The sequence below is a fragment of the Asterias amurensis genome, chromosome 9 (assembly GCF_032118995.1).
Source record: "Asterias amurensis chromosome 9, ASM3211899v1".
Taxonomy (NCBI): Eukaryota; Metazoa; Echinodermata; class Asteroidea; order Forcipulatida; family Asteriidae; genus Asterias; species Asterias amurensis.
The window spans coordinates 10,980,030-11,006,829 of NC_092656.1; the positions used below are offsets into that span (position 1 = coordinate 10,980,030).

Consider the following 26,800-nt stretch of genomic DNA (forward strand, 5'->3'; position numbering starts at 1 on the left):
TGACCCCAAATATCACAAACAAACATTTTTGGCTGATTAGGAGCCTACTTTGGGTGACCATAACTTGAAAATTAATGGAGATACATTTAAATGGAGTGCAGATTCATGACATTTGGCGAGAAGTAAGATGGTGTACCAAATTTGAACTCTCTACCTGGTACAAAAACTAAATTATGAGCTTTCAAAGTCGGAAATTATCACAAAAATCACATTTTGTGTCTCGTGCGCAGACACAAATTGGCCGCCTCAAGCAAATTTCAATGGGTTACACGTGTATCTCGAAAACGATGGAGTATGATTTAGCTTTTTTGTATTGTGTTCATTTGAGCCACATCCAATCATTCTGATGAAGTTTTATTAAAATCTGAGGGGGTCACCTGGGGACCACTGGTTGATTTGACATGGAATGACCCGGTAGCCAAATGCACCAACATGTAATCATCACAAATATGGTTTCATTTTAATTAGGAACACTTTAGCTTTGCATTGATATTATATAACAATATACGTGTACAAAGGGAAAAGGCACTAATAAATAATAAAAACAAACTTTATTAAAAAAGTTTCCATACTTTTTGTGAGCAAATCAACTTGAGAGTCCATTAAACAGAATAAATATCTAACACCCATTTCAGACGGGCGGTCCAGAGTCACGCGGAACAAATTCTGAATTAAGTACATGAAAAGTTTGACGTCTGAAACAGTTAGGCTCGACTGGACGCACTACTTAAGTCGAAAGATCGACTGTTGCAGTCGTTCGGAGCAACTTGGTTTCACACGTCGAACCTGCCATGAGCCCAGCCGATGTAAATGTTACACCATGTACATGTATGTTAATTTCGCCTGTCCGGAATAAAAAGTTATTTGGGTCGACCTCTGGTGTGCATGTATGAAACGAGCGTAACCCATTTATGTTTGATGATTATAACAGGTGCATTCAGGTTCACAGAGACAATGCATGTTTTTTTGTAATCTAGGTTCATGAGTACAAAAAAGTGCAACCAGCAGATAATACGCTAATGAGGTCATGGTTTTTATTGTAATCTGGGTCCATGAGTACAAATAAGGTACTTGTGTAGACAGCCTCTTCTTTCAATTTACAAATGTCTACAAGTCGTGCCTTGACTTGACCACACTCTATCAGGATTCAGGTACTTCAGGTTGTATAGACCCGAGAGTTTGTCGCAGCAAAAGCTTTCAGACCCAGACACCGCTACTTCGAGATTGATAATCTTGTGTATCAGTACCAGATTCAAATTAGCCTTGGTTTAGCGACAACAAGCGAGGTAGGTTTCACAAGCATGAACTGTTTTTGATTTCCTTTATGTTTACGCAAGTTTGCCCAAAGAAGTCTCAAAAAGCTTAACACATCGTTTGATTAATGAATCGACTAATTTCCATACTGAAATGCTTTTCATTTTCTAAAATTTCTCCTTAGTTTGGTTTTGATCATGATGACTGAGCCAGTACCGACAATTATCTGGGCTGTCCCTAGATCACGCTCTAACGCCCTCATGAAGAGCCTGAGTGGGATCCAAAACTCTAAAATCTTTCATGAATTGTACACCACTGCTTTCTACTTTGGACCAGATAACCGCGTTGGTCCGGCCCCGCCAAAACTGTCCACAGAAGCCACTTCTGAAGTAGACAGAAAAATTGTTGATGGAGGCTGCGTATTCCCGAGCTCAGTCACCTCATACGACTGGGTTAAAAACACCTTGGCTAGAGACTATCCAGGAAAAGTTGTCATCTCCAAAGAGATGCCTTTTTGTTTGGATTATAAGTATGACAGTCTTCCCAAGGGTTACCGTCACGTCTTTCTGATAAGACATCCACGAGACGTCTTTCTGTCTTTTAAGAGAGTAGATCACGAGATCTCCCAAGCACAGTCAAACCAAGCACCAGTGCCCTTCAAAGATTATCAATTCGACAACGCAGAAACAATATCATACACAACAGTCTTCAAGCAATCTTACGAGTTGTACCAGTACCTTAAGGAGAATCATTTGGATGAAAACCCCGCTATCATTGATGGGGACGACCTAATGAACGATCCAGCAGGGATGCTGGAAGCTTTATGCATTAAACTGGGACTTCCTTACTCTGATCATCTGCTCACTTGGGACAAAGGTATCAGTGATACTTGGACGATAAGCGATAAATTTAAGCCACTAATTGAAAACATTCCAGCCTTTGAAAGCTTTCGTGATAGCACAGGCTTCAAGAGGCGCTCACCTGGCAAGGGGGCAAGTTCTGGTGATGCGGACATCACTGCAGATATCCAGCGCTGCATGGATCCCAACATGCCATTTTATCTGAAGATGTATGAGCAACGTCTTAAGGTTGAGCATGCTTGATTGACTGTCAACTTGCAATCCTTCAATGCAAGTTTGCGTTACAATATATTGGCAATGGTGGGTACTCTTTGTATCCACTTTTTTTCAAAATAATTTTTAGATTTCTTTTAAGTTTAATCAGAATACTTTTAATATTTCGAACTTCACATCTGGACGTTTTTTATTTGTTTGCAGTGCCAACTGCTGTATCTTTCCGGTCTGATTTGGTGACAACCGCTTTATGCCAGTTTTCATCTTGTTATTTCTCGTAATTATTTGATTCACTTAGTTGTAATCTATCTAATGAGGATTGTGTTGCTTAGTTTTGCTTTTAATTTGTTTTGGCTCATCTAAAATGTCACTCTATTGGCAATTTCTTTGTTTTCTTTGCTACAAATATGTTGAATAATGCGCTTTCAGAAAACCTATAGATACATGAATACATGCATACCCATTTTTGACTTCCATTACAAATGTTGTACTTTGTAGATTTAATATTAGCGCTACCGTACATCCATAATGTTCTTCATTGGCTCTATGATACTAGGCCTAATATTCTTCTCATATTTTGTTTTACCTAGGTGCATGTTACAATTTTTTAAATAAATTTTCTTTAAATGCCTTATTAACAATTAGTGCTTAGATTTTTTATTAAAGTTTTTTTTTTTTTGCTGTTGTTATTAAATGCATTTTTTCTCCCTTCAATGCCATGTCTACCACATTTAATAGCATCTTACATGTATGTCACTCTTAGCTCGTGGCTACACTCAGGCATGCAGCTGTAACTTCACCAACGACGAGGAAATGTCAAAATTTCAATGATTTTGTATAGTATAATTCATAATTTTGAATGGTATAATTGAGATTAAAAAAAAAGAGGAAATCAGCTGATCCGAGGAAAAGTTGCATGCCTGTACACTACACTGTAGCCTACAGCCATATGCCCACTATATTTCATTTTCAGTGGCCACCAGACTAATAAAAAACTGTAACAGCTAACCTGCCATGGAGAGCTGCTGATCGCAATTAAGATACATGTAGAACCAATGATTGACAGAAAAAAAACAATCATTTGATCAACTGATGGTCAAATGGGTTGGGACATTGACAAGTATGGAATGACTATTTCAAGTTTTCATTGTTTTAGCTCATACAGCTATACAACCGGAACCAATGATAAACTCTTTTGGGTTTTATCTTTTCATATTGTCCACATGTAAGCAGCATTGTTTGATTAAGTTTCAAGTCAGAACATCATTGCAATAGGGAGTTTTAAAACCTTAAAATGTTTTCATTGTTTCAACTCATTCAACTGGAACCAGTGATACATATGAATCTACATGTAAAAAGCAATATTTGATTACGTTTCAAGTCAGAACATCGGTGCAATTTAAGGAGTTATGACCATTTGAGGTTTTCATTGTTTTAGTTCATTGAACTGGAACCAGTGTTGCACTCTTTGAGTTTTATCTGTTGCATGAGTTTACATTATTTTAAAATCAGTACATCATTGCAATAAGGAGTTATGACCGTTGGCAGGTTTTCATTGTTTTTGCTCATTCAACTGGAACCATCAAATTACCCTCATCTGGCGGGGTGCCGAGCCAAGCGCAGCATACCATTAGTTTTATTTATTCAAATGAACTTCTGGACAGCGCCCTCAATTGGTGCTTTTTGCCATCTCCCACTTTAGATTGGTGCCTCGTGCATAGTGCATTGCATCTACATGTACATGTATATGTGTGGATTTGGGAACCAGATTGTATTTTCACCATGTTGTAGAATGACCATGGTTTAAAGTATAGGCTGAAGTTTCATGAAGTTTTCTTTGTCTTTATAATAACCGGTGTTAATTAATATTGGAAATGAAGTCCAGATAAATATAGATCAATATCTAGAGACTACGTGTCTTGTTTCTTTGTGAGTAACACATATAAGATTACCTGTGATTTTGTGGATTAAATTGGATATAACACAGTGTAAGTTGAAACTCATTTTCTTTTGATTCTGAAGTCTATTTTAAGTGGTACACATTATATATTCTCCCTAATAGTATTATTAAGGGAATCAATGTGTGGTCAAGTGGTGAAGAGGTTTTCAACTAGTGGTTTAATCCCAACGAGGCCTGGTTCTTGATAATTTTACCGAGATGAAGTCGAGGTAAATTATAAAGAACCAGGCCTCGGCGGGTTTAAACCAAAAGTTGAAAACCAATTCAACACACTTTGATTCCCATTCATAAATACCTTTTCGGTCAAAAGCATCATCACTTTTTGGTCACAAGGTAAAATAACTAAAAGAAATGTAAAAATTATAATTGTTAAATGATTTCTTTCAACACAACACCCCTCCAGCTATGAAATGGTAAAGCCCTCCGCCGCCTTTGGGTTAACAACTCCTTATAAGGGAATACGTACGATGGGCGTTGCGCGTATCGCGTGATGTGCCACAACTGTTTCAGCCGTTGCTCTCGACCAATAGGAATGAAGAAACTGTCTTATAAGAACAGATGCAAGGTCGCGTGTCACGCGCCCATGAGTTAACACTTTTTACCGGTCATAAACAAAGGTTTATACACACCTATGAACTATAATATATAATACAACTATATGAAACAAATCACTTTGAGAGTCCATTATAAAAGATAATTATATCTTACCCATTCAATATTTTGATGAGTTGCAACAGGTGCATTCAAACTTAAAAAGGGCAGCATGTTTTTGTTTTTTTTAAATCTAGCTAGTAAGTTCATGAACCTACGAAAAGGTGCAAACACCAGATAATACATAAGTAGTTGCATATTTTTCTTTGTAATCTTGGTCCATGAGTAGGCCTACAAATTAGGTACTTGAGTAACGACCCCATCTTTCAATGTAACTAGAAGTCGTGCCTTGACTTGACCACACTCTATCAGGATTCAGATACTTCAGGTTGTATAGACCCGAGAGGTTGACGCAGCAAAAGCTTTTAAACCCAGAGATTAATTACTACTGAGATTGATACACCACACATAGAGTTGTATATATGAGAACTAGAGGGGGCACTGGCCTACATACGTGGCCCAGCATGCAGCCATTTTCTAAGTTGACAAAACAGCATTGCACAGCGTGTAATTACATGTACGCGGCCCGGTGTGCGGCCATTTTGTAAGGTGACAAAACAGCATCACGTAGCGTTCAATAAACACAAACTCCAACATGTACTCACTTCAAATTCACGCACGTACAGAATGGCTCCTTGCGGTCCAGACGCGTTTGTGCAAGCAGCATCACAAGTGCGCCCTCTAGTTCCATATAACACTATGGTACCACATTACATTAGCCTTGGTTGCGAGGTAGGTCTCACAAGCTCGAACCGTTTGCCCCAACAAGTTTGCCCCAAAGAAGGTTTAAAAAGCTTAACACATCATTTGATTTAAAGCCACTCAGAGTCCATACTGAAATGCTTTCATAAACTTTTTCTCCTTAGTTTGGTTTTGATCATGATGACTGAGCCAGTACCGACAATTATCTGGGCTGTCCCTAGATCACGCTCCAACGCCCTCACGAAGAGCCTGAGTGGGATCCCAAACTCTAAAATCTTTCATGAATTGTACACCAATGCTTTCTATTTTGGACCAGACTCACGCGTCAGTCCGGCGTCAAACCTGTCCTCAGAAGCCACTTCTGAAGTGGACAAAAAAATTAATGAAGGAGGCTGCGTATTCCCGACCTCAGTCACCTCATACGACTGGGTTAAAAACACCTTGGCTAGAGACTATCCCGGAAAAAGTGTTATCTCCAAAGAGATAAGTTTTTGTTTGGATTATAAGTATGACAGTCTTCCCAAGGGTTACCGTCACATCTTCCTGATCAGACATCCACGAGACGTCTTTCTGTCTTGGAAGAGAATGGATTACGAGATCTCCCAAGCACAGTCAAACCAAGCACCAGTGCCCTTCAAAGATTATCAATTCGACAACGCAGAAACAATATCATACACAACAGTCTTCAAGCAATCTTACGACTTGTACCAGTACCTTAAGAAGAATCATTTGGATGAAAACCCCGTTATCATTGATGGGGACGACCTGATGAATGACCCAGCAGGGATGCTGGCAGCTTTATGCGATAAACTGGGTCTTCCTTATTCTGATCATCTGCTCACTTGGGACAAAGGTATCAGTGATACGTGGACGATAAGCGATAAATTTAAGCACTCTATTGAAACCATTCCAACCCTTGAGGGCTTACGTGAAAGCACAGGCTTCAAGAGGCGCTCACCAGACAAGGGAGCAAGTTCTGGTGATGTCGACATCACTGCAGATATCCAGCGCTGCATTGATCCCAACACGCCATTTTATCTGAAGATGTATGAGCAACGTCTAAAGGTTGATCATTCTTGATTGAATGTCAACTTGCAATCCTTCAATGCAAGTTTGCTCGACAATATTGTGATACTGGTGATTGCTTTAAAAAAGTAGCAGTTTTTTTCCTTGTTCAGATTTATATATTTTTTATTTTCTTATTTTAACTCATTCAGTAAATTTTGAACTTCATACGAATAGTTTATTTTGCAGTTCCAACTGCCAAACCCTTCTGGTCTGATCCAGTGACAACCGGTTTGCGCCTGTTCTCATTTTGTCACTTGCCATATTTGTTTCATTTATTTGTAGTCAGAACATCACGATGGTATTGCTTAGTTTTTCTTTTGTTTTTTCGCATGTACATTGTACAGAGTCACTCAATTTCTTCGTTTTCTTTGCGCTTTTAGAATACCTAGTCACATGTTAACATGTACATGTATACCCATTTTTGAATTCCATTACCTCGTACTCTGTCGCTTTAATATTAGCGCTACATTTAATATTCTTCAGTCATGTGTCACTGGCTCCCTGTCGGCCTCCATTATGCTCATATATTTTGATTTATCTAGATGATTACATTTTTTTGTTTCACTAATTTCTTTATGCCTCATTTATCAGTGCTTAAAAAATCACCGAGGTCAATTTCTCCCAAAAGTAAAGCCCTTGTTTGTTCTAATTAAAAATGAAATTAATCATGATTGTGTTATGGAAAAAACGTTCTTTGTTAAACAGGTACTTGAGGGAATTTGTTTTTGACGGGAATGCTATTTAATCTTGTTTTTAACGTGTTTGTTTACTATTTAAATGTAATTTTGATATAATTTTGTACACTTCTGAATTTGTCGTATTTATCAAATAAAAAATCAGGCCCCAACCTCAAGGTTTTGAAAAACTCAAAATACTTCTGCTGTTGACGGCACGGGTCAAAATAGCAACGCTTTGACGTCATGTCTGGGAGGTATCTTAGTTATACCTTCACGCAGCAACAAAGCGGCTATACCAATTGGAGCTCCCAGCTATGAGCAATGAGTGATGACGTAACAGAGCTTCCCCAAACCTTTCGAAATACCACTGGAAAAGGGTATTCGAAATGAGTGTTTTTTATTACACAATTAAAATCTATCAGGACTTGCCATTTTTGTTCAAGTGGGTCTTTAAGAAAAACAACGTAGATAAGTTCAATACCAGGAAAAAAAGTTGGTTTTACCAGTGGTTTGTGTAGATTTTTTGTTAAAGTTTTTAAATTTAAGTAGTTAGAATCAAATTCCTCCTCCAGGGGATAAACAAAATATGAAAAAACTCTTGTTGATATCCTTATGTAGTCCTTTGATAAAGTGCCTTGCTCAAAGAATGAAGGAAAACAAATGTCACAAATTGACCAGGCCAGGATTTGAACTTAGGTCCACTGCCCTAGACTGTTCGGCCATGACGTCCCACTTGTGAGAGCAAATTGAAACTTGACTAGAAAAACTAAAGACGAAAGTCGATTGATGAAAATATTCATAATGAAAAATCCTGATAAATAACAGGCCTGAAATAAAGAAGAAACTTACCTTTTTATAGATCTGTAACGCTTCCTCCGCTTGACCCACAGAGGCTCCATCTAAAAGTGCTTTGGCTTGTACAATCAAGAGAGCCCTCTTGAGTTGAGATGATGCCATGTTCTTCTTTACTTTCAATATCTTGATACCTTTAAATATTGAAAAGAGGAGAAAGCAAAAGTAATGTGAGCCTTCTTGACTCTGTCAGCGCATCGTATTCTGGAAATGATTTCAGCAGTCGTGCATGTTTCGGAATGATGAGGTTCATAACAATTGGCAGCGCACTGCGTCAATACATGTTAGGCAAAATAATAAAAAATACCAGTTGATCGTCCCCTCCCACATCCTTTTTTGAGGCCGCATCTTTTTATTTGCTTTTTTTTATTTAATTTTTGTCTTCAACAAGACAGATTTTCTTTGTATTTCTCATTTAAAATAATAATCTTTAGGAACTTGTAACTACATAAAGTAAGATGTGGACTTCAACTGATGAATTTGTGACCAATTTGAATTAAAGTGCTTTGCGGACACCTTTGAAATAAATGAAAAATAAAACATAAAAAGGACCTCATCCTCCTCTTTTTTGAAACATCCAGGCGATCAACCATGTCAACCATGTCAACTGGTATTTTTTAACTTGGCCTTATCACTGAGTTTACTGATGCTTGTTATCATATCGAAACAATAAAGGTTATTCAACCACACAGTGAACGGTATTGATTGGTGGGAGGGTTAATATGCAATTTTGTCTCGTACCTGTTTTCGTTGAGTCCACTGATGCTTGACTGTCATGCGTATACAATTGGGTTCTAGCTAAGTAGAGCCAGCCATGTACATTATCTCTGCAGGTCTGAAGACCTACATGTATGTGAAGAACAATAAAAACAGGGAATGTACACAATTATTACATTTAAAAATATACCTAAAGATCAGTATAAAAGTATGACTTTGCTTTTAGACAATCCACCAAGAAGTGAATTCATGGAAGCTACATGTATGAGAACCTTCCCCTCCCCCAACTAGGAAAGTGAAGCTCTGGATCGACTCTAACGCACTCTCTCAAACCATCTTCAGTACCACCTGCTAAAATATACTGGCTTTCTCGGTGGTCTAGTGGTAAAACATCTGCTCTAGAACAGCAAATGTTACGGCTCGAATCTCACCTGAGTAATACACCTTGTGGATTTGTTTTCACTGGGCTCGAACGAACTGAGTGTACAGTGCTTTACACATATCAGTGTATGGGCAAACCAAATAACATTCTTTATCTCTGATGCAAATTTCAGCATCTATCAAATTGTTAAGGTTCAAACTGCCTCTAGCTGTATGTTTAGCTACATGTACTGCACAATCTCAGGGCTAAAACAAAACATACGCGTACCGGGCTATCTCGGGTGTGGTAAGACACCTGGGCCCAATTTCATTGCTCTGCTTACCGCCGAATTTTGCGCTTTCGATCACAATTCCCTGCTTACGTGCAAGCGCCAAATTTCTGCGCTAGCCTTGTAAGCGTATGATGCCTAGTGACGTGGAGTACGCACGCGCAGAAGTAAAAAATCGCTGCTTACTCGTGAAACACCCTTGCCGTAAGCACAGAATTCCCTGCTTCCGTAAGCGCCGATTCTGTGCTTACGGTAAGCAGAGCCATGAAATTGGGCCCAGGTGTCTTACAACATGAAATAGGGCCCAGCTCTAGAAAGGCAAAGGTTATAATGGGGTTCCAAGATCAAATTAGGTTTTATGATCTACTCATCACTTTTCCAATATGTTAAGTCCATGAAAACAAATAACCAAGTCTCAAACCTCAAGTTAAAATGATGTAAAAAAAACTATTTCAGTACTTTCATGAGGACTCCATCTGTTGGAAATGAGAGGAGCACAAAACTCAATTTGACCTTGGATCCCCTCTTTAAAGACAGTGGACACGATTGGTAATTGTCAAAGACTACTCTTCACAGTTGGTGTATCCATGGTGTATCTCAACATATGCATAAAATAACAAAGCTGTGAAAGTTTGAGCTCAATTGGTCGTCGAAGTTTCGAGATAATAATGAAAGAAAAAAACACTCTTGTCACCATGGTCACACGAAGTTGTGTGCTTTCAGATGCTTGATTTCGAGACCTCAAATTCTAAATCTGAGGTCTCGAAATCAAATTCATGGAAAATTACTTCTTTCTCGAAAACTTCAGAGGGAGCCGTTTTTCAAAATGTTTTCTACTATCAACCTCTCCCCAATACTCGTAATCAAGTAAGGTTTTTCTTTCACTTTATCTCTTGCAACCTCGATGATCAATTGAGTCCAAATTTTGACAGATTTGTTAATTTATGCATAGGTTCGGATGACACCAAGTGGAAATACTGGTCTTTGGAAATTACCAAAGGTGTCCATTGCTTTTAACAACTACGGAAAGGAAGTAAACTGGATGAAGTAAAAAAAACTCACCTCTTTGAAGACTGTCTCTCGCAGTGGTGTATTCCTTCCGTGCTAGACACACTTGTCCAAGACCGAGGGATGCAATGCCGGATGCTCCATCCAGTTCTTGCAGCTTCTTGTAAATTGGCAACGCTCCATCCTCCAATGATTCTGTCACAAAGAAACAAATTTTTTAATTGATCGATAAATCAATTTATTCAGTACCTTTTTTAGGTGTGATAATTGGCCCTAGTAGGACTAAGTTGTACAAGGAAAGCCTGCTAAAGTTGTTATGCTGCTTAAAAATTTACATAATTTTGCTGAACTATCTGAGAGCAAAACAAAACAAAACAAGAAACAGACTAAAACGCAACATTATTGTGCTTGAAGCTTACACGTTTTTCCCCCAGCTATTACTTAATTCCTTACAAATGTACCTTTGACCTGTAGCATACTAATTTCACATGGAGAGTCGCAGTCAATTCACATGTTGTATACAAGTACATGTACATGTATTTCAAAGTGAATAAAACAACCTGATGTACACAACATTATGCACTCGTTTACACTGCATGCAGACGGTCAAAAGTACAAGCTGACACAATACACCACCTCAGACCAATCATAACACAGATATGGACTAATTTACGTCACAGAGGGGTATCCAATTAAATCATTGTATCCAAAGAAATAACTTGGCCTGTGAGACCAGGGCCAAATTTTATAGAGCAGCTTAAGCACAAAAAGGAACTAGGCTCAACAAAAATATGCTTACCAGATCAGGGTTACCAGCTTAAATACCATGTCACATGTACAAATTGTGACTGGTATCCTGCTCATTTCTGCTAAGCAGAAAATTGTTAAGCAATACTTTTTGCTTTAGCAGCTCTATGAAATTGGGCCCAGTGCCTGTCTTTATCCTTGCCGATGCTAATAAAGACAGGGGACCAGTTAGTCTTGGTGCCAAGACCATTGGTAATGCGCGATCACACACAACCAACGTTCTGATCGATGCACTGCAAAAACTGTACACACTTGTAATGAACGTACGTAGCGGACGCTCTGTTTCTCTGATTTCCGTATCCGGAAATCAGAAAAACAGAGCGCCCTCCTACGTTCGTTCAGTACAAGCGTGTACAGTTTGCAGTGCATAGATCGCAACGTTGGTTGTATTGTGTGTGACCGCGCAACACCAATGGTCTTGGAACCAAGACTAGGGACCAGTCCACATAATACCCACCTGGCTGATGCTTTAAGAATAACTCTGAGATGACTGTAAGGGGGTAAGGGTCGAGTGGAAACCGGTCATGCATCTTCAGACATTCTGATTGGACAATGTCGCTGGTGATGTCATCTCGCTATTAAAAGGCAAGGAAAAACACCAACAAATTAGATTCCGTATTATTATTGATATTTGAGTGAGAAAGTACCTCCTTTTTTAAACTACATGTTTGTTACTTCAGAGGGAGCCCTTTCTTACAATGTTCAAGTAATATTAATAATAATATCGAAGTCTTATACACTATAGCGCACATATCAACTAACAACATGAACAAGGTACTCAATGGGCTGAGTATAAACTTTCAGAAAGATAGGTTATTGATGTGATGAATATGTAGCACCTTACATTGTGCTATGGCGCGTTTAGCAGCCACAGCCAGGAACACAGGGGCGAACCCCTTCTCTTTTCGATAAGTGCACATATATTATTGACAGCTCTCCATAGCTTCTTTACCAAGTACATTGTAAGTCTTTATGCTAACAATTATTTTAAGTAATTGCCAATAGTATCCAGTGCCTTTAATAAGTATGAATTTGTTTACCTTCTTCAAAAATTTGATGTAGCCACTGAAGTGCTGTGGTTCTGACGCTTCAGTTTCAAGAATAACTTTGTAGGCTTTGTCCAACTATGAAGCAAAAATAAATAAATTATACAGGGTGGGGAATGAATATTTGATGATGAACCAGAAGCAGCCAATTCGAAGAGACTACGTTATGTAAATGCACTGACTCATTTCAAACTCGTTCAACCAGACAACAATTAAGTGCAAGGAATTGCACAGAAGTTTGTCTGTTGTCAGTTTCTCAAGTTGGGACATCTAGCATCTTGGAAAAACTAGTTAATGGCCCCACGTATCAACCCTAGCAGAGTCTTTCTCAGCCCTTTTTTTTGCATTATGTCCTTTTGGTTGGTAAGTAGTTTGCAACAGCCAACTCTATTTTCTCAATTCTGGTGTGTCGTGGCCGAGCAATATAGTTCACTGAGCCCAAGCTCTGGTGTTGTCATCACCATGCTAGCAACAGCCAATCTCTTTCATACAAACATTGGTTTAACGTCTACGATAGAAATACACAAATCAAGACATTGCGATTCAGTAACTAGACGACAATACATATTTTAGTCATTGTGACATCAGCGGTTAGCTTGGTAAGATTCAAACCAACAACCTTGTGAGGGCAAGTACTGCAGTCTAACCACTGGACCTCAGTGAACTTAAAGCCATTATACACTTTTGGGACAGGAAAAAAAAAAGTTCACAGATTTACAAATAATTTACAGGGTTTACAGAAGGTAATAGTGAAAGTCTTCTCTTGAAATATTATTCCATGGAATGCTTTACTTTTTGAGAAAACATTAAAACAATGATCAATTCTCGTTATAGAGAATTACAGATTTATTTTAAACACATGTCATGACACGGCGATATGTGCGGAAATAAGGGTGGGTTTTCCCGTTATTTTCTCCCAACTCCGATTGAGCCTAAAATTTCACAGGTTTGTTATTTATATATAAGTTGTGATACACGAAGTGTGGGCCTTTGGAAAATACTGTTTACCGAAAGTGTCCAATGGCTTTAAACAACTTTGAAAATTAAGTGAACTATGAACTAGACTACAACTTACCAGGAAGACATCATCCTTTGATAACACCTTGACTCCAGCCAGGAGTTCAGTAATCTGTATCCAGGATCTCAAACAAGCTGCTGGGTCCGATGTTTCTCCCGACTTTATGATGGCCTTCAGCACTTGAATTGCCTGGAAAATTAGTGTGATTTAACCCACTGTTAATTCCATTATAACATGGCCACAATGTAAAGTGTAAAAGCAGTTTATTTTCCTAAATTGTTAAACGGAACTTGTGACTACCTGTTAATTGTTTTATGGTTGGCGCAGTGCCTAAAGTGCTCGCCTCTCACCAATGTGGCCTTAGTTCGATTCCCAGCTAAGGACGTATATGGGAGTAGAGGCGTGCTTTGATTCTCACCTATGTCACAAGGGTTTTTCTCTGAGCCCTCCGGTTTTCCTCCCTCCTGAAAAATCTAACTCTTTTGATCGCTAATATTATAAACCACAAGGGAAACTGATCGGGTAAATTTTAAATGGGTTGAACAAAGAAAATTTACTAGAGTGCGACTCGAACCAACGACCTCCAGATCAATGTGCCAAATTAGGGAGACCGCCAACATAGGACTAGATAGATAGCTCAGTTGGTAGAGCGCCGGCACGTTAATCCGGAGGTGGTTGGTTCGATTCCCACTCTAGTCAATTTTCTTTGTTCAACCCCAAATCTTTTTATCTCTGGGGGTAATCCGTGTTCAAATATGGGTTTATGTGGCTGACTGCATGCAACTTGGAGATGGATTTTAACATTGTTTTACATTAAATCGGGTAACCGGGTAAGCCAGGTAAACGGGTAAACGTTCCAGCCCTATTTTGTACACGTTGTATTAGCTGTGGTACTTGTTCAAGTTTATTTTACATGAAAACAGAGAGACAGAGGTACCCCTTGGCTTACCTCTTGAGTTTTGCCAAGTTGACAGTGGAGTTTGGCAAGTTTCTCCGATACATCAAGCCATTTCTTGTTGTCTTTTGTCACCAGCAGCTCTCCCAGGTGACTGTAAACATCAACCAGTTCTGTCTTAAGGTCAGGGTTCTCACTTTTCTCACAGAAGCCTGCAAGGCCCTGAAGGAATGTAAAAATAATAATAACAATAATATCAAAGTCTTATATAGCGCACGTATCTTCCAAACAAGGTACTCAAGGCGCTTAGTAAATACAAACTTTCAGAAAGATAGGTTATTGAAGTGATACATTTTCTGAGAACCAATTATGTACATGTGTAGCACCTTGAGCAATAACAATAATAGTGGCTTTTAATAATATAAGAAGCCACTATTATTGTTATTGTTATTGACGGATATGAGCGCTATATCCATCACTCAGTGACACTCATGGTGCTTCAACATTAAGTATTTTCCTGCATTAAGATATGTGGGACTACATGTATGTTTAAATTATAAGAACTACATGTACTCCTTTTACATAGCACCATGTAATGGTTTACAAGGTGCACAACACACGGGACCAACGGCTTTAATTCCATCCGAAGTTCGAAGCATCATGGTTACATGTAAGTGTCTTGCTTAAGGATACTGGAGTCACGATTGGGACTCGAACCCACCTTCTGCTGATCAGAAACATCAGAGCTCGAGTCCGATGCTCTTAACCGCTAGGCTATGACACGCCACAAAAGGGTGTTTGAAGTCTTGTGAGTACGAGTGTTGGGAGTATAATCAGGCGAGGTTTGCGGTACCACCAAGTGAAACTCTCTTGTACATTTAGTAATGATTGACAACTGAACGTTTCGATCAGTATGCTCCAATTGTCTTCATACTGATCGAAACGTTGAGTTGTCAACAACAGATTCTTTTCAGAACTAACACTACTCAAGAGATTTAAACATGGAGCTACTGCAAATCTCATCTTGAGGAAACAGGGTGTTATGCTGGTTCTGCCCTGCCAAATGACTGCACTGCAGCATGAATTAAGGCCCGGTCACACAGACCTTGATAACGAGAATGCTAACAATGCACACCCTCAATTGGTTGAATGAGTGTGTGCGCATTCTGCGTGTAAGCAATTCAACCAACAGAATGCGTTCTCTTTGCGCCGTTATCTTTATCGTTTGACTCGGCCTTTAGGCCCTGGTGCTGTTAGAATTAAATTCCCTTTGCATCAATTTAGTTACCTGCCAAGCTAGGAGTTGTTGTGAGTCCAACTTGATAGCCTTCCTGTAAGCAGCCAGTGCCTTGTCTGGCTGGTCCGACTGAGCTGCAGCCACACCAACAAACACAAGAGCATTGTAGTTATTCTTGTCCAACTTAAGCACTGACTGTAAGCAAAAAAGGCACACGAATTTGTGAGTTTTTATATCTTGAGTAAAATTCATCATTCGGTATTTTAATACCGAATGATGAATTTTAAAAGCTTTTGGGTAATAGAGAGGTTTCGCAAGTGTACGGATACAGATACCGATACGTCGACACGTGTGTGTGTTCACGTGACGCCTACCCGCGGCTATCATATTTTGCACACACGCTAGAAATGGATACGGGAGCTCATACACGTCGTAGAAAAACAGATACTGTTTTGGCGACTTTTAGTTATATTTTTGTCTCAGATCAAAAACATTTCCCACGGAGTTGCTTTCACTGGTATCGAGCTTGTTATTAGTCATTTTCAAGCAAAACGATGAGAAAATGCAGTGTATAAAACACGGGTCTCTATCGGTCATTTTGTCAAAAAAAACACTCACATGAGGAATGCGAGCGCACTCAAAACTAACCCTTACAAATTACATCACAACCAGGGCCCAATTTCATAGAGCTTCTAAAGTACAAAAAATAGCTAAGCACAATATTGTTGTGCTTACCAGCCAAAATACCATGTCACATGTACATGTACCATTTGTGACTGGTATCAAGCTCATGTTTGCTTAGCAAAAACGTTTTAAGCAATATTTTCTGCTTAAAGGCACTGGACACCTTTGGTAATTGTCAAAGACCCGTCTACTCATTTGGAGTATCTCAATATGCATAAAATAACAAACCCGTGAAAGTTTGAGCTCAAGTGGTTGTTGAAGTGGCACGATAATAATGGAAGAAAAAACACCCTTGCCTCACAAGTTGTGAGTTTTCAGATGCACTTGAATTCGATACCTCAGCTGAGGTCTCAAATTCAATTCAAATATTGATTGAGAAATTACTTCTTTCTCAAAAACTACGTTATTTCAGAGGGAGATGTTTCTTACTATATTGTATAATATCAACAGCTCTCCATTGTTTTTTTACCAAGTAAGTTTTTATGCTAACAATTATTTTGAGTAATTATAAGCAGCTCTATGGACCCAGTTCTCACGTTTCAAGGAAAGCACTGCCGGGGAGGGCTAGTCTGTCAATCAAAAAGGAACTCCTTCTCTCATTATATAGGCCCTACTTCCCCATCTAATATTATTTTAAAGTTAAAAAATAAGAATAAAAATATATAGAGGGGGGGGGGATGTTTCTAAAATCTTTCACGACTACCCTCCCCTTTCCTTGCAAATGCAGCCTCAAAATCTGATACGAATGTACATGTGTATCATTTGGGGAAACAAATCTGTGGCCTCTCTCAAACCAATCCCCTTGCTGCAGCTACAGCTGCCTCGGAAAACTTTCCGTATCATGTCACTACTTTTTCACATTTGTACCAAAAGGATCTCATTTGAGTAAATGAGATACTACTTAATTTCATAATAAATGAAAAAATGGTGGTAGGATACGGAAAGTTTTGCGCTGCCACTCGCACCTGCACTCCTCCCCGACTCTATTGTCCGTTACCTCGCAGTGTTCCAGTGCTTCTTTGTAGTCTTTAGCTTTAATCGCATCTCTGGCATTCCTCAAAGTCTGCTTGACTTCCTTGCTGCTCCCACTTGCCATCCTGATGCTTCTAGACTCCAGGCGATCTCTTTAAGGAACCTTTTAACTGTCTCAAGAGCTGGCAGAAACCTTGTGAGTTAAGAAGTTTTGATTTATTGTTTACCCTTTGCTTTTGTCTGTGTGCTTTCCGACTCTCTCTCTCTATACTCATATACCACTTTACTGCATAAATGTTATACTTGATGTATGTTTGTTGTGTTAGCCTTCATGTGTTTTAAGTATAGCACGAGTTGAAAGAAAAACTTTACATTCTTTCGCGTCATTGAATGGAATATTCAATCTTTTAAGGAATAAAAATATCATCTCCATTGCACGAATGCAAACTATTTATTATATGTTTTATATTCACACCAAGAAGGTCTTATGTCATTTGGAGGAAAAAAGCCACCGAATCCTAACCCTAATTTTTTGCCCATGATAATTTGGGATGATGTTCGTTCTGCTCTATCTATAGCGGAACAAACCTCTCATTAGTAAATCTTAGGAGACGATTTGCTCGAACTCCTAGAAGTATAACAAGGTTCAATTTGCTCGTACATCTGATCGCTCTTGTTGATCCAGACCACACTTTGTAGATATTGGTTAAGTAATGGATGGTTAAGTCCACATCACCTGATGGGCCCAATTTAATTGCTCTGCTTACCGCAGATTTCTGCGCTTACGATCAAGAATCCCCACTTCAAGCAAGCGCCAAATTTCTGCGCTAGCTTCAAGCGTACAACGCCTAGTAACGTGGCGTACGCACACGCAGAACAGAAGCCAAAATTTGCCGCTAACCTGTGATATGCTTGCCATAAGCTCAGAATTCCCTGCTTCCGTAAGCGTCGATTGTGTCTTTACCGGTCACGGTAAGCAGAGCAATGTAATCCCTGCCTCACTCATCCAGATCATAAATCTGGATCCATCCTCAGATGATTAAATCGTAACTACTGCCAAACATGCAATTCATTATGAAATAAAATAGATTATATCATTTGGAACCTATCATTTTTACCTTACTAAACCAAATGAAATAATCCTTTTTGTAAAAATAAGTTCAGTGGCAGGATACAGAAAGTTTTTCAAATTGTTTGTTTGTTTACCTGCAAAGCAAATAGTTAAGAACGACCCCCCCCCCCCAATCTCATTCAACTTTGAGCTTCACTGGAACCATCTTGGAGGTACACCCCCATCATTCATAATTAATCATAGTCCATGCTGCTGGATGCAGGACAACTTCCTGAAACTAAATGATCACAAGACAGAATTTCTTATACTCGGTTCACGGCAACAACTTTCTAAAATTACTATTGCCCACATTAATATTGGTGACTCCGAAGTCACCGCTGTTGCAAAAGCTCGCAATCTTGGTGTTATATTCGACTCTTCCATGACACTTAGTTCACATATTTCTAGTATTTCACGCTCTACAACATTTCATATCCGTAATATAAGCAAAGTAAGGAAATATTTGACACAAAATGCAACTGAGCAGATAGTCCACTCTGTTGTAGTTTCTAGACTGGATATGTGTAATTCACTTCTATATGGCCTTCCTTGTACTCAAATTGAACGTCTTCAATGTATTCAAAACTATGCTGCTCGTGTTATTACCTTAACTAAAAAGTCCTGCCATATAACGCCGATTTTAAAAGAATTACACTGGTTACCAGTAAGCAGTAGGATTAAGTATAAACTTTTGCTTTTCGTGTATAAATCGCTCACTAGTAATGCCCAGCTGCATATATTGATGATCTTCTCAGCTCGTACAATCCTCCTCGAAAACTCAGGTCTTATAATTCTAGCCTCCTTATTGAGCCCATTTCCAAACATTCATGGGGAGATCGATCTTTTTCACATGCTGCCCCTCGTCTATGGAACAAACTGCCTGCACTAGTAAAATCATCCGTTTCTTTGACCCAATTTAAAAATCAACTGAAAACACATCTCTTCAAACAGGCATTTGATTCAATGGTTTAATTATTGTTACTTTTGTTACCTTTTAGGATGTTTTTTTCTTAAATATTGCATTTGTATTATTGTATTCTATACCACGTTCTAGATTTCTCTCAACTTAGGTTTACATTTTAATTTTTGTTGTTGTTATTGTATATTAATTAATGCTATTGTTTGTATTTTAGCGCCATGAGCACTTCTGTGGATTTGTGCGCTTTATAAGTTTTCATTATTATTATTATTTATTATTATTGGAACCGAACATGCTGAACTGAGCTGAGCTGCTGAATATTATTATAAAATTGAAAAGTTAGTTTCCGTGTGGCGCCACCACCTTTTCACCCCATTCGATATGAAATATATTATAGTAGCCTACCTAATTCCCCACGTTTATTTGATTACCTGCAAAGCAAATGGGAGAAATGTACGTCCCCGATCAACAGTCTGATCTGGCTATCAACTTCGAACTTCACTGGAAATTCACTGCTGTCAGTGTCAACTTCATAGAGCAAATGGACACGTGAATGGCTGCAATTTTCTGTTCTGTTTTGTGATGGCGCCCTCTCTAGGTGAAGCTAAGCCAAGTAATTATGAAGCGAACAAGTTCTTTACATCGACAATTTATTTGTTTTCTTTGTGCAAAACAATATCACAGGTATCAACAATTCTAAGATAATAGTTTAATTAAGAAACTTTTCAGTGTTTAGTGTAAGTGTTAGTGTAAGCAATTCTACCTCCATGGTGTAAGTAAATGGGGGAGCTGAACGTAAGAGAAATAATCATGACCCATAGCACATTGGATGCATGGCAAAATAATGGCAAACCAACCAAGTGTACATGTACTACCGTGACATGTATAGCATGAACCATGTGAACCATGGAGAATTCTACCTCGCATGAACCATGGAGGTAGAATGATCACACTACTTCCAGGCTTTCACACGGGGCCGCTAACAACTGTATACAAACTTATTATGTATAGCGCCCTCTATTGAATCCTCCTCCTCCAGCAGCCAATGTTAAATTTCCTTAATTTTTGGTTTTTATGGGGAACCGAATCTCCCGGCGGACAAAATTCCCTAGGACACCCCCTACATAAACGGCCCTTTACCACCAAAGTTGTAATCTTTGGGTTACACCAGCCAACTCCTGTCTATCTCTCCCCGAGTCCCCGTCTCCTGCTACCCTCCGCGGCTCCTAGTACTACCCCTCGCTAAATCTACTACCCCCACCCCCAGCCATCTCTCTAAAGAATAGCGATTAATTTTCCTCGAACCTGTTAATTATGTTCTTCCCTTCGTGTTCCATCTGATGAGGGCTACATTGTATATAGCTGATCTGTTGCACTACTTCAGTTGTATGCAGTGTAACCACAGTTGCTATGGCAGGGAGGTAGTTTTTTTGGGGGAAATTAGACACTTTTTGGGGGGAGGGATCGAGGGTGGCGGTTTTAACCTTGGATGAGGATGGATGAGGCAAGCTTTGGTTTCTCCGAGGCCAAAATATCAATTGGAGGGAAAAGGGAGAGGGTCAATTAATACAATGCATGTGTTGCTATTCTAGACTTTCAGAAGGTGTTGGGTCAAAAGTGACAGGCATATTATGAACAATTGAAAAAACCCCAAATAAAACAAGTCCTTTTTCGGAACCAATTAAAAATAAATGGCAAACACAACTGTTTATAGTGTTTAATAGCCTATTGATGCCATTATGGTGTGTTTTGTGAAAATCTAGAAAATGGCAACCTATGTACTTTTCCAATTTGGAAGATTTGTTTTCAACATCTGACAGTATTCTAAAGGCGGTTGAATCTTCCTGGTGATCCGATGAAGTGGTTGGATGTGAACCCCAGTCTCCAGTCCATCTCCTCTGAAGTCTTTGGCTAGCCCAAGAATGTGCCACTAACTCTTTATGCTCATTACTTTCAGCGTGGTCAAGTGGTGACTGCAGGACTTGCAATCACAAGGTTGTGGGTACGAATCCTTCCAAGCTAGTTGCTGATTTCACAATGCCTAGAACAAGCATTGTAATTTAGTTACTGAATCACGATTTTGTTTTATTTGTGCAAATTTGTATGCAAGAGATTGGCTGTTGTCAGCTCTGTGTTTTGCATCCAGTTATAGGAGTTTGCGAGTTCCCTTGCTTAGAAGATCATTTAAAAAAAACAAAAAACTTCGCATCCATCATGTTGTAATTTTTCCAATGATTGGAAAATTAGGTCTAAGCCCCCGAAACCAACCCCAAAAAGTTCAGCACATAAATGAACATTGTACTGAAAATAATTTGACTAGCATAAATTGTAAACAACATATACAAAATAAATAAAAAATGGGTTGAACAAAACTATTTAGGACTGGACTTGAGCCTGCAACCTTCGGATCGAACACGCGCCGGAGGTCGCAAGTTCAAGTACCACTCTAATCAATTTGTCCAACCTATAATTATTTAAATTTTACCCATTTATCTTCCCTCTGTGGTTGTTAAAAAACCACCCCTTCATTTCCATTAAGAATCTGGTAATTTTGTTCATGAATTTTTTTTCCGACTGTTTTTAGTAAAATCCTTAGCCTGCTTGTCTTGATACAAATGTTAAAATACTTTTGGGTAATTGGTTTCAGGTACTTCGAAAAACTAATATCATTGGAAAAAACTGCTATTGTGTAGGTAAGTGGTACCATTTATTTTGTTTTCGTGCTACTGGGAGTTGAAAATTGATCACCTGACAGAGATTTTGGGACTATTTTGTAATAGTTCAGCACTTACATTGTATGCTTTATAGATGCATTGTAGACAACTACCTCCTTTTGCCCTGGCCATTGCCTTTGTGCCCCTAGACGTGTTCCAGTAGAATTTTAAGTTCCCCTATAGAGGTTTTTTAGTCAATGGGAGACTTTGGAGCGCTAAGTGGCAGCAGACTTACCAGGTAAATTTCCATTGTTTAAGTAGTTCTGAGCATGTCCACAACAACAAAAATGAATTTACCCGGTATGCATTATTAAGGCTATACTAATAAACTGCAAATCTGCGACTGGCACCAGAGCCCAATTTCATAGAGCTGCTTAAGTACAATAATTAGCTAAGCACATCAAAATTATGCTTACCAGAATAAAGTAACCAGCCAAACTACCATGTAACATGAACAACTTATGACAGGTATCCTGCTCATTTGTGCTTAAGAGACAATTGGTGGGCAATAATGTCTGCTTAATCAACTCTACGAAATTGAGTCCTATAAATGTTGTGCTTTCTCCTGGTGCCTTGAAGCAGTACCAGCCGAATCGTGTTGTATTGACTTAGACACCAAACTTCCTGTGGTTGTGTGTGAGGGTTTTATCATCTGCCTTACACTACGACCACAGAAAGACTGGTGCCAAGACTAACTTTTGCAGTCCGATGGCCTTCATCATCAATGTATTTGTCCACTGAGAAGCTTTGGAGTCAGACATCTTCTTACTGGTTAGGGTCTAAGCTCACAAGTTCATGCATGAAGGCACAGCAGGGGGTAACCCCAGGAGCTAAAAGCTAAAATTAACAATAAATTTGACAAACCCACCCAGCCACCCCCCCCCCCCCAAATCAATGAAAAAAACAAATTGAGGATTGAGGGAAAAGAGTTATTGATGAGAAATAAGATTCTCTGAGCTTGTAGAAGAGAAAAAACACAAAAACCTACAATCCAGATTCCAATTTTCAAATTCACTAGTTCATCATTTTGAAGTTCAAAACAAAACAAGCTTAATCATCTTGAGAACGGACACTCATTAAACTTGAGGAGGTTCATACATCTACAAACTGAGACGACAGTACAAAACAAAAGAAAAACACGTCAAGACTCAGAGTTAGAACTGATTCTTTTTATTCCGTTATTCTTTTGTTTATTTACAGACAAGTACAAACCAATGCACACTTTTTTATCTTTCACACACGATTGTTAGTTGACAACAGAATGCCTATTCTATCATTGAGAAAAGATTTTACGTTTTAGCAAAAGATCTGTGGTCTAATGGTAAGACATCTGCTCAAGAATGGCAAGGGGTACAGTAGTTTTGCCTGTTGAGTTGTGTCTGCAGGACACCGGGCAAAGCACAGGGAGTATCCAGTGCTTATCACACATCAGTGTAGGGGTAAAAACTAAAAGAATATTTTTGTTATCCCGATGGAAGTGCATGTATGACACCTGTTCAACGTTCAGTGTTCAGCGTTTTTACAGATAGTTGTTGACATAAAATTATGATCAAACTAAAGCTTTACAATGTTGTTTCATCTTTATCTTTGTCTAGTGCAAATATTAAATTCCAAATTAGAAATTTGCGCCGGAACTTTTAAACAATGCAATTCACAACCCGAAACACAAGAAGCCCTGTGTTTTTTTTCACTGGAGTAAAAAAAAGCCAAAAAAAAAAAAAACGTGGTTAGAGTGCCAACAAATTGTACATTTATAATCTTCTAGCTTTGCGTGGCCGGCAGCCATTGTGCGGTGTTGGTGTAACATCGGTGATAGAGACGATATCGAGACCACCCATCTGAAGACCCTTGATGGATGCCTGAAGAAGAAACAAAGGTAGAGAAAAAGCAAAACGTTGAATGCTGAGCATCATTTTCAAAGAGTTGTTTTAATATTGAAAAGATTGTGTAATTACCAATAATGATACATTGCCTTTAACAGGACATTTTGAAACCTTCCGTTATTTAAATCCAATAGATGTGGATACATCAAATAAAACTAAGCCATGAAAATACCATTTCAAACGGTGGTAGAGTTTTCAAGATGTCGCCTACACCGTATAATCCAGAGTGGTTACACAAATGTATGTCCACACAGGAAGAATAATTTGTGAAAGGAATACACTATCTGAGACGCATGTCTGACAGAAACACTTCTCAGATTCAAATTTTTTGTGATAAAAACTGAGTCCGACCTCATGTCTCAAGGTGGAATTTTACAACTTAATTAATTGATTGATGGGTTAACCTCATTGTGTAAAGGTATGACTAGTTTCAATAATTGTTTTAGTGCATTCTGACTGTGTGCCCACGTGATTGGAGTCAGGTGGGCATGCAGATTAATGTTTGGCCAGGTGCCAGTTAACAAATATAACATTTGTGTGCCAAATAAGTAATAGGGGCGTGGTGCCCATTAATGGTTGTGTCACGTGTACATTGGAAGAAGAAGCCATGTTGGCCAGATTTGTTGTGGTGTGGCAATTGTTTGCCAATTAATTACTTCGGGCGTGGTGCCAAGTAATGGTTGAGGTCACGTGTTCATGGGAAGAAGAATCCAGGTACTGGGCAAATTTGATGAGTGTTATGTGGGCAGAAGAAGCCAAGTACTGGCCAAACAATTGTGGGGTCATGTGTACCCTAAGCTATTTTTATGTGTGTGACTGGCTAGCCATAAGTTTTTCGGCAACCTTCACAATTTTTGTTTTGGAAATAAAACAGTTTTCAGAGGCTGTGGCAATAAATCAAAATATAATTTGCTTGTTTTATTCGTATCTGAGTATAATTATTAGCATAAAACCTTACTTGGTAACGAGCAATGGGGAGAGGTTGGTAGTGTAAAAAAAATGTGAGAAACGGCTCCCTCTGAAGTGGAGTAGTTTTCGAGAAAGAAGTAATTTTCCACGAATTTGATTTCGAGACCTCGGATTTAGAATTTGAGGTCTCGAAATCAAGCATCTGAAAACACACAACTTGGTGTGACAAGGGTGTTTTTTCTTTCATTATTATCTCGCAACTTGGACGATGGATTGAGCTGAAATTTTCACAGGTTTGTTATTTTATGTACATGAGTATGTACAGATACGCCTTCTGCGCCTTGAACACCCAGCAGGGTGGATATGTGCGCATTACAAGTCTTACTATTATTATTATTATTAGTCAGATACACAGAGTGAGAAGACTGGTCTTTGACAATTACCAATAGTGTCCACTGCCTTTAAACAACATAGTAACCAAATTTCTCTAACCCAGAAAGTTAAGCTCCCTTACTTCAACGAAGATTTCAATTAAAAAACAATGTAAGAAACTAAACTTGTACAAATAATTTCTTTGAAAGAAACATAACTTTAAAAAAACAACCTCATCCCATTAATAAACGGTTTGCCAATCCAACCAGAAAATGCTACCAACAAAATGAAAACTTTTTTGAGTGAAAAGCTTCTGGAATAAACAAAAATAAAAAATAAGCAACTGGAAAAACCATCAATTCAGATGAGTTTCTGTCAGTAAATTATGACAGATGTTTTCCTGGATAAAGACTTGATACTCGAGACACATTTTATGTATTTGAAACTTTATACATGAAACCTTAGACTACCCACTCTGGATTTTTAGTTGTAATGGAAAGATGCTTTTACTGCTTCCTTGTCTACATGTTACTTATTTATTTCATTTTTTTTATTTGGGGGTGGCTGAGTGGTGTAATTGATCCGTTATTGAAAGATGTAAATGCTCTTGCCGTAGAATGATGATCTTTCCATCAACATTTCAGGTTATGGTCAGAGTTTCCAATCAGGTGCTGTTTACGAACAAAAAGTAGCTTAGCGCAACGAACTATGCTTACTGAAATATAGCTACCAGCTAAAATAGCATGTCATGGGTACAATCATCAGCAATCAGTGACTGGTATCCTGCTTACTTTTGCTCAGCAGAAAATTGCTAAGCAGAAAAAGACTTTGGTTGGAAGCCTTTTACTATGTATCTAAAAACACACAAATTGGTGCAACAATGGGTTTTTTCCTCCATTATTTTCTTGCAACTCGATGACCAGTTGACATGGTCGAGCCAAATTTTCACAGGTTTGTTATTTTATGCAATGTTGGGATACACCAAGATAAGTCTTTTACAATAATGAAACGTGTTCCATGCTTTTAATCAATAGTTTTAAAACACGTTTGAGGTCATGCTCTGGAGGAAGTTCTTGACATTATTACTGTTTACAACCGCTTATGTACACATTGCTCCATGAACCAAACTATTAGCCGATACCATTGGTGTCACATGACTTGGCACCGAGCCAGAATTATCTTGGACTTCAGCCAACAAAACAGATGATAAATCAAGTTTCAATGTGCCAAGCGTTATCAGTATTTTTATAATTGCATTGACACACGGCACTCGAAAAGGAAAAAATACATACTATACAGTATTGGAGTTAGATAATCAAACAATGGCACTTCCCTTTCAGAATGTGTTACAAACAGGACATTGTCAAATAGGAGTATTCATTCGTAATTATTATCAATTTATGAAAAAAATAAAAAATTAATTATATAAATACCACATGCGACACAAAAATATTGATGCTGTAGCCCAAGTTTTTGTGATTGAGAAGAAAAAAAATAAGTCTAAACTACAAAGTTTAACATTGTGAAAGCTAGAGCTATGGGTTTACAAATATAGAAAAGCAACCATGTGTACATCAATGCCAAACTGAGTCTCTAAAGTCAGACAAGTGACTTTTTAACT

The 26,800-nt window shown here is 38.6% G+C and overlaps 3 protein-coding genes across 5 annotated transcripts in view; 1 reads left to right on the forward strand and 2 right to left on the reverse strand.

Moving 5' to 3' along the window:
* The window catches only part of LOC139941924 (tetratricopeptide repeat protein 37-like), a 64,659-nt gene extending 44,770 nt beyond the window's left edge, over nt 1–19,889 (reverse strand). Inside the window, exons 1-10 of one of the 2 annotated variants that reach the window (XM_071938568.1) lie at nt 19,733–19,889; nt 17,297–17,464; nt 15,667–15,810; nt 14,433–14,600; nt 13,541–13,672; nt 12,460–12,543; nt 11,877–11,994; nt 10,667–10,807; nt 8,979–9,080; nt 8,235–8,371 (exon numbers count right to left, since the gene is read on the reverse strand). In XM_071938568.1, coding sequence (XP_071794669.1) covers nt 8,235–8,371; nt 8,979–9,080; nt 10,667–10,807; nt 11,877–11,994; nt 12,460–12,543; nt 13,541–13,672; nt 14,433–14,600; nt 15,667–15,810; nt 17,297–17,395 — 1,125 coding nt within the window. In that variant the 5' untranslated portion in view covers nt 17,396–17,464; nt 19,733–19,889. Of the gene's footprint in view, nt 1–8,234; nt 8,372–8,978; nt 9,081–10,666; nt 10,808–11,876; nt 11,995–12,459; nt 12,544–13,540; nt 13,673–14,432; nt 14,601–15,666; nt 15,811–17,296; nt 17,465–19,706 lie in introns of both variants that reach the window. The other variant, XM_071938569.1, reaches the window with a different exon arrangement.
* On the forward strand, nt 3,371–8,038 carry LOC139941925 (uncharacterized). The gene is made up of 2 exons (XM_071938570.1): nt 3,371–4,315; nt 5,805–8,038. Exon 2 carries the CDS (start codon nt 5,818–5,820, stop codon nt 6,718–6,720), a length of 903 nt encoding a protein of 300 aa, XP_071794671.1. The 5' UTR covers nt 3,371–4,315; nt 5,805–5,817; the 3' UTR covers nt 6,721–8,038.
* A 3,279-nt stretch (nt 19,890–23,168) lies between the features above and the next one.
* Nucleotides 23,169–26,800, reverse strand: part of LOC139942136 (small ribosomal subunit protein uS11m-like) — a 51,000-nt gene continuing 47,368 nt past the window's right edge. For both annotated transcript variants that reach the window (XM_071938858.1, XM_071938859.1), the window contains exon 7: nt 23,169–23,874. In XM_071938858.1, coding sequence (XP_071794959.1) covers nt 23,767–23,874 — 108 coding nt within the window. In that variant the 3' untranslated portion in view covers nt 23,169–23,766. The remainder of the gene's footprint in view (nt 23,875–26,800) is intronic.